We start from the raw sequence: 8,831 nt of genomic DNA, 5'->3' as shown, positions 1-8,831 counted from the left end.
TTCTCGCGGGGGACAATTTTCGGTGAAATTTGGTGACTTTTGGAATATGTTTAGACCTCCAAATTAGCGTTTTAAGAACGCAAAGAATTGTAATAATAAGAAACATAGCAGATCCAATAGGCCTTCGCAGCGCTGTCGCTGCTCGGGCCTAATAATAATAAGAAACATAGCAGATCCAATAGGCCTTCGCAGCGCTGTCGCTGCTCGGGCCTAATGAGTGGTCAGTATCTTCCATCCTGTAGGCCACAGTGAGAATACCGGTAATTACAATTTGGAGAACCAGGGAGAAATTTCTTTTGAAGCATTTACGCTAACGGGCACTCATTTAACAGCAAATTTCAAACATCTACATCAAAGACTTTCCATGCAGTTCAAGCAAACACTATATTAAGAATGACTACAGTTTGTTACTTTTCCACGAGAAGGTCGTTTACGCTGATGCTACTTTTTCAACCGGACATTTGTGTTGCAGCTCAAAACTGTACGCAGCGTCCTGAACTCCACTTCCTCTGATCACAGTCTACTGGAGGTAAGATACTGATGACTGAAAACTACTCCACACAACCTCACTTCATAAAAAATTAAATAAATAAAAAATAAATGAACGGGGTAATTCACAGTTTTATGTGAATGTTGTGAGACTTGTCTGCATGATGACTTCCACAGCTTGACAAAAGTAAGTCAAATCTGTACCCCCACTCTATAAATATACCTCTTGGTGTAAATCCACCCATTACAGATGATTCATGTAGCGTGAAGCAGTTCAGATTATAAGCACATAATAATCTGAAGATGCTGAAAGCTTTTGGTTTAAGCTTAATGACAAAGAACTTTTGTCAAAAGTGAAGTTGTTTAAAATGGGCTATTAAAAAAAATAAAAGTACCGTTGTTCAAAATTTGGCTTTGTGAGTATTGCTTCTCTGTAAACATGCTCATATACTAAAGTTGTGTAAAGGTATTTTCAAAAAACCAAAAGCTAATGAGGAAGCTGAAAAAGTGAAATAAATAAAATTTAAAAAAAAAAAAAAAAAAAGAGTTTTCATGTTTTTCTTTAAGTTAAACAACATCATGAAACACCCCAGTGGTCCATTTCTCTGATATAAAACATTAATGACTTGTTTTTAGATGTTTTCTGTCAGAATCCTGAAATGGGCTGATTGTGTGGGCGGAGTTACCTCCTTGGTTGGTGCCGTAGAAGGAGGCGGGGCCAGCTGTGGCAGACCGCTGTAGGACACTGAAGAGGGTACTGTCACAGAGTTTATCAAAAGAAGCAAGTTTTGGTAACAAGTACCGTTTTTTGTTTGTTTTTTTGGTCTGGAGTGATGCTGTTGTCGATTGGAGCCCCACTTTTCACAAGAGGAACCCCCAGACTACAATGATGTCAGACAGTCTTCAAGGAGTTTCCCATCTGAACTGTGCTAGGCGGAGGGAGGGTGGTGGTCAGACAGCAGGTGAAGGTTTGTATTTCAGATGGTCCTCTTCCAAACATTCACTCCACAGCCAGTCTCAGACTCTGGGTTGTAATTTTCACCAGGAGATAAACTAACCACATCCATCAAACTTTCTCGTCCTTCAGGAAGCTGAAGAATGACTCGGCTGTTGGAGTTTTGGGTCAGTTTACACAATTAATTGTAATACACTGAACCATTTCACCCCCACACTGTCTGTATTTGCCGTTTACCGCCTTGTTCACGTTCCTGTTTTGGCACTCGATACGTCACACTTCTGAGCGATCAAGGAAAATGCTGAAAAGACCCTAGTATTATATTTTTTTATCTTTACTCATTAATCTTAAATTAGAGTAAATGTTGCTTTTTTTTTTTTTAAATGGGAGACTCTGAAAACAAGCACCTTTTATGACTTTCTTTTGATTTATGTTAGCTTCAACACACTTCCCATTTGACCTTTAACAATCTGCTGACTGAAAAAGTGAAACATCCCTTGTGTCACTGTGACAGGCAGTACTGCCAATAAAGGAAGACTGACTGAAGCACAGAAAATTATTCACCTCCAATCATTTACATAAACTAAAACCATACATCTGTGATGTGATAAATACATATAATAAACTTACATTCTACTGATACAATCACAAGCACCATTATTAATTTGTACTCACTTCATGTGCTAGCATTCTGTAGAGTTCCTCTTTGGTCACAGAGATCCGTTCTCTGTCTGTGCTGTCGACCACCACAATTACAAACTACACAGGGAAAATGAGGATAGATAGGACAATTGATAACAGAACACTGCAACTTCATTTAGTCAGACCACAAACACTTCAACACAAAACAGACCTTCATCACAGAAACAGGCAACTCACAGACAATGGGTTAACTCATTTCCACTAGACAGCAAAATGGATAGCAGTGCAGTGTTTTAAACTCTTATAACAACTCCAATCAGAGTTTTCGTGAAAATACTATATTATAAACCTTTATATCACAAAACATAAAATGCAATTTCAAAATGCAATTACTTTAGCAGAAGGAGTTTAAGTAGTTGTTACTTCAGCCTGATGAAGCCAGGGCTAGTTCCTGCAAAAAATGTTTAATATTTCTGCAGTGGTGTAAAAATGTAAAACATACAGTTCACTTAAACAGCAATTCACTTTAGAACGAATAAATGAATGGATACTTTATTTACACCTGAGGGTAATTCATTAATTTGTTATTAAGTAATTTAAATGATTTAACTTTCTGCCTCAAGTCTAATCTTGCTCCTATTAGATTAGTCGTTAGCTCTTTATTCTGGTTCCAATTAAACTATTTCTCCTAACTGGATCCAATGCATTTTGGTTTAATGCCTTCTCTCTGAACTTTATCTTTCATAGTGGAATTCACATAATTTACTGTATTAATAAATTATTAATTTCACATCTGAACAGTGCAGTCTTAGCTGCTGGTGGGTTTGTACGTTCGAATTGTGACCAAAGTTCCGCTTTCATTCGAAATACAGACTTTAACACATTTATTCGCCCTTTCATAAGCGCTCTCTCGTTTTTTGTTGTTTGAAAAAAAAAAAAAAACTGTTCAAGGCAAAGAGGCTCGGAACAACTCTCCTATTCAGAAGACCACAGCCTTGTTCAACATATTTGTCAGAGACAAAGTGTCAGCTAAATGCAACATGTTTTCACACTGAATCATTTCCTTTCATCTCGTTGTACGGACTGCATTCATTTAGATCTTAGTTCTATGTCAGAAAGGAGAGTTTTTGCTTATTACACAAATATGAAGGTACACTTTAATATCTCTGATTATTGTTTTTCATTTTTCTATATTTTCTTGTAAAAATAAATTTGCTTCTTAATGGAAAAAAATGTTATTTAGATGGAAATATCTGGTTCCATAATCTTTTTTTTTCCCTCTCCATTATTATTATTATTATTGAAATGTAATTTTCTTTGCCAAGGCCCCTGAACAATACCATACCACCACTAAGCTTGGTATTTAGATTTTATGACGATTACAATACAAGTTGTCCTTTCAATTCATGTCAATTATGTCAATAATGTAGAATGCAGATTCATCTGAGCCCAAAACTTGTTTTACCTGTTAATGACGCTTTCAAATCCACGGGATTAGCGCCAAGAGTAACTGAGTGCCTCTTTTAAGAGTAATAGGTGCCAAGTTTCAAATCTAGTGTAGTGCTTATAAAGGTTTCCCAAAGTAATTCCTTGCCAAAGTAATTCCTTGCCATTGTGGTTAAAAAAAAGTCTCAATTAAGTGTCTGGATCAAGGTTTACTGGCATCTGCCTCAGGTTTGTGTCCTTAATCTTATGCACCTAAATTTATATAGTATTTTATAGAAACTACGCATTGTAAAGGGATCGATATTCAAATCCGTTTCAAAAACTTTTTTTTGAGCAACAGGTTTTCTCAATGATTTTCTCATGCATGTGTTGACCATCTTTGCTCAGTTTTATATATATATATATATATATCTTGTGTCTATAATGCATAATAAGGAAAAGCTTTCTTTTAACTCTGTATCTTTCAACTTGGCCTATTTTTTTCTGATTTGAGAATCCTTATTTGATTAGCATTAAGCCAGGGCTAAATAAAAGCAGAACAATAATCACCTCTGTGTTTGTGTAGTACGTATTCCATGATGACCTAAGGGACTCCTGGCCCCCGATGTCCCACATCAGGAAGTGGGTGTTGTTCACAACAATCTCCTCCACATTACTTCCAATTGTAGGAGAGGTATGTACCACCTCGTTCATTGAACTGTCACATACCACAAGAAGAAAAAATCCTTTCAGTGTATAAATCACACGAAGAAGCCGAGATTTATTAGGCTTTATATTAACTTTAAAAAAGTTGACCATATATATAGAGTACAACTGAGAGCACTTTAGTATGATACTTACAACTGGTAAAGAATTGTAGTCTTTCCTGCATTGTCCAGGCCCACAATAATGACTTTGTGCTCTGAAAGAAAAAGGCAAAAACATTTATAAAGACTTTACAGACCAACAGTGACATCAATACATGGGTTAAGTGTTGGTGACTGATGCATGACTGCTATGTAAACTCAGCCACGTAGTCTGTTTATAAAAATGTCTTCTGCTGTAGGGGTGCACGGGCCTTTTGTATTCAGCACAAATTTTGGGGGGATAAATTGTGTAGCTTTGCAAACTTAGAATCACCGGGACACTATGATGCTGCAGACGGTTTACGTCAAACCCACAAATTTGTTACAGTAAAAATTTCTCAAGTGTATATCTAGGCTGGCTGCTCCATTGCAGGGGGTTACCTAATGAAAATATAAACAAGACGTGACAAATAGGATTGGTTGGCAGCTTATTGAGCATTTAACAAAACTTTTTTTTTTTTTCCTTTTTTAATAGATGGCACAACATGAGGGATCAAAGATGGGGTTGTGCTTCTGCATTGTATTTATTAAAAACACAGCTTGAGGCATCAACAATATTAAAATCATTCTCAAACCCTGAACTTAATTAGTTTGCCAAGTATCAGGTCTGGTGACAAGAGTTCTTAAAAAAAAAGAAAAGAACAAAGACTCATTTGTTTTATTAGTGATAGTCAAATAAGTAATTAAGAGAAACTAGAGCATGACAGAATGAGATCAAATCCACGTTCTTCCACTGCTTTGGTCTTCCATGTTTGGAAATGAAGCTTATCAGAATTATCTTTAAGTCTGAAAGCAAAGCCTGGCACACGCACCCAACAGACATCATGCACAGAGAAGATTTATTTAATCTGCCGCTCATCTTGGTCTTAAATGGCATTAGCTTCAACTTTCGTTTAGCGTGTGACATGTCAAAAATGTTCCGTAGACGCCTACAATGGTAAACGGACTTGAATTTCCTTTAGGGAGCTGTAAAACATCAGTCAGGCAAACGACTTGACTTACAGTTGTAAAATTATCTGCAAAGATATACACCAACATTGTTACCTGGCTGTAAATGTCAGCAATCTGACCTTACAGTTTATACAGGATACAGAAAAATGTGCAAGCATGAGGATTTTTATTCATTCAGGGGCAGAAAAGTCTAAGAAATGTATTAATTTCTGCAGTTCTGCTTCACTGAGTCGCAACAGAAAACATTTAATTGGTCAATGGAAAATTCACAAATCCTCTGAAGGAGCTTACAAATGATGGGTCCTTCCGTTCTAACGTGACCACAAAATAAAAATGCTGACAGCACAGTGCCACCGCAGGCTGAAACGTAAAGGAAAAAGCAACAAGTCCGTCTGATGAAAAGCCAACAAAGAGGAAAAGTAAGACTAGATAAATAAATGTTCTTCCTCCAACAAAGCCTAGTCAGACTCCCGTAGAGACCGATTACAGACTAGTCACAAGCAAGTAAGCCACGTGTCAATAATAATGTGTTTGTCCATTTGGAAAGCAGCTGACAGCGTCACAAACTGCTGCGACTCTAGTTAAGAAGACATCACAACAGGCCGGTGAAGTCTGTGATTTGCTTTGTTGGTTGTACAACAAACAAGTGTTTAAAAGTTACTCACTGCAAAGTCATGAAGACTGGTCAATAATAAATTAATAAATAATTTATAAAAGGCACAACATCTGCACTTTTTTTCCTCTTATTGAGGGTCGATGTGTGCTTAAATTAAAGATTTGTAAGTGGCTGCCAACCAACACGTGCGTTTGTTTACCTACAGAAACAGCCGAAGTGACTGAAAATCTGTCAACAATGGTGACGTCCATGGAAGAGACATTTGGGACTGAGAAGTCTGACAATTTTGATGTACTAGTACGCATTTATGCTCAAACTTGTTGAGTAAAGTATGCAGATAAAAGAGCTTTGTTTACATTGATTGCAATCCTGCATTTCAGAATTGCATAGCAATATATCTGGAAAACTACTGGAATAAACTCTTTCAAATTGGACCATTTGACATTATTCAGGACAATATTCTTTATGTGTGATTGTATAGTTTGCAAATAGTAGCTTAAAACAAATCATGTACAGTTTGGAAAACCACCCTAAATAATTGATTTGACTGTTTTTAAATTTCCCATCTAGTTTTCCCAGCCCAAACTAAGTCTAATAAAAGCTTTTAACTCTATGACCACTGGTTAGCAAACATCTTAATGAGCTAACATCAGCATAAATTCAGCAGATCTTTTTGTACATTACCATCTCTCATACAAGGTTTTGCAAAGAATGTGGTAGAAAAAAAACTGCAACTACTTTAAACCCTGTAATATGAGTTCTAATAAATAAAGATATACACAAATTATAGAATAGATTAATACTTAGTTTAAACCCGTATTAAGTGATATAGTCAAATTGCAGGATGTGCAATGTTCGGCACAGGGAATTAACTTTAACAAGTCACAACACTTCTTTCCTCAATGAGTTACACCAGGAACTCCTCATGAGCCACGATTACTCAGATCTTGGTATTCTTGGATAGAGTGAGACTTGTTTACAACATCAAAAAAGAGCTTGTGGACGTTTTGTACAAATGCGGGCGCTGTGGAGCACAACAAAGTTACTCTGAGACACAAATGGGTAAAAAAATAGGAGGATTCAGTTACAAAGCAATGAAGGGAGTTTGTCAGGTTTCGTTTTATGGGAATCTTAATCTTGGTGTCAATATATTTTTCATAATAATCAAAAAGAAAACTATACAAGTTTTTACAATAATATCCAGCTCCATTTTAGGACTACACAAAGGCTACAGGAGGTAGACAAAAACACAAAGGAAGTGAAAGCAGTCTAAAACAAATTTGCAAAGGTCAAAGTAAGGCTCTTGTTTCATCAAAATTTAAGCTTTAACAGTGTGCACACAGCACACTGTCAACGAACTGCAACTGGAAAGAGAGATGTGCAGACTAAAAAAAAAAAAAGGTCATTCAGGTGTGATTTCAGCTGCTTGCATGCAGGCTGCATCAAAAGAAAAAAACAAGTCGTTAACTACTTTAAATGCAGCTGCATGAATTTCATCCACCTTCAAACCAGGTCTGTGACTACAGAGCAGGGGTAGACAACCCTTGTCCTCCAGCGCCACTATCCTGCATGTTTTACTTGTTTCTCTGCTCCAACACATCTGATTTGAATCAATGGGTGATTAACAGATTTCTGCAGAACATGAAGAGGTGATTACCAGGTCAGATTACCCCTGATTTTGAGAGTCATGTTAAGACAAGAAATTTAACATTAAAAACTTTTGCAGATACTAGGGAAATAATAAATGGAAGTAAAAAAAAGAGCCAAGCTCGAATATGATCACATCACAGTAAAATTTCTCCATTTAGTGCTGTGGCTGACATGACTGCATTCATCACTGCACCAGAGGCATGAATGTTAGACATTAGAGAGTCCTGGTATAAACAGCTGACAGCCTCACTGTGGATAAACTGACTAAGAGTTCAAATCAATAGATGTAGGGTCATCTGTGCTCTTGACATTACACGGACAATGTGATGAACGCTGCCGATGTTATTCCCTGGCTTCTAATTTGATGTCTGCTTGTGTACCTCTCTGCTGTCACAACACCGCTCACCCGGGCTCAGCACAGGCGGGATTCGTGTTACAGGGGTGTCGAAACGTCCTATGCACTGAATCCAGATCCCCAGCCACGGCGGAGGACGTGGTTTCTCTTACCTGCGCTAGAAGAACCGCGAGCATAAATAATCCAACACAACGCTCGAAAGCTAATTAACAAACGATGCTTTTAGCTTTGTGGAAACCGGAGCTGTTTATCAGTGTAAAAAGTGACACAAAACGTTAAAAACCCGGAGTAACCGTAGTGTTATCCTACACATTGAATGGCATTAGAACAGAAAGACTTCACTAAATCATCCTGACTGAAAAACTGGATCCAACAACGGGCCTCTGGCCACAGAGGCCACTCAGCTACGATGCCTTCGACAATGTCGTGTTATTTCCCACGGCACAGTTCTTACCTTGGTGATTAAAAAGCCTCCATAGCTTTGTAAATAGTATCCCCATGGCTGACGGCGAAGTTTTCGGATGCCAGTTTGTGATAATCCTCTGTAACTTAGCTAGCTAGCGTTGATGGCAGTGCTATCAACTTCACCCAGCTAGCTAGCCTGCTAACTAAGCCGACAAAAAGCTATTATTTAATCGTTTCACCACAACCTCCATCCTTGTGTGAATTCATCCTAAGTGTAGCTGTTCCAGAAAAAGTATATATAAATAGGACGGTTAATGCCCTGCTAGAAAGAAAAAACAAAAACGCAAAAATCGCTGTGGCCATAAGGTTGACATCAGCTGGTTGTTGTAAAGTACGCTGGGCTGTCAACTTTGCGCATGCGCACTCTTAGACTATAATATGCTATGATAAATACAATATAATATGTACATAAAGTGT

General features: G+C 37.5%; 1 protein-coding gene across 1 annotated transcript in view; it reads right to left on the bottom strand.

The window, feature by feature from the left end:
* The window catches only part of arl5a (ADP-ribosylation factor-like 5A), a 12,600-nt gene extending 3,838 nt beyond the window's left edge, over positions 1-8,762 (bottom strand). The window contains exons 1-4 of the mRNA XM_017421086.3: positions 8,404-8,762; positions 4,373-4,433; positions 4,082-4,229; positions 2,120-2,203 (exon numbers count right to left, since the gene is read on the bottom strand). Coding sequence (XP_017276575.1) covers positions 2,120-2,203; positions 4,082-4,229; positions 4,373-4,433; positions 8,404-8,449 — 339 coding nt within the window. The 5' untranslated portion in view covers positions 8,450-8,762. The remainder of the gene's footprint in view (positions 1-2,119; positions 2,204-4,081; positions 4,230-4,372; positions 4,434-8,403) is intronic.
* Between the last annotated feature and the right edge of the window lie 69 nt (positions 8,763-8,831).

The sequence above is a fragment of the Kryptolebias marmoratus genome, linkage group LG6, assembly GCF_001649575.2.
Source record: "Kryptolebias marmoratus isolate JLee-2015 linkage group LG6, ASM164957v2, whole genome shotgun sequence".
NCBI classification, from domain to species: Eukaryota; Metazoa; Chordata; class Actinopteri; order Cyprinodontiformes; family Rivulidae; genus Kryptolebias; species Kryptolebias marmoratus.
The sequence above is the reverse complement of the archived record's forward strand: the minus strand, read 5'-3'. Positions and strand labels throughout refer to the sequence as shown.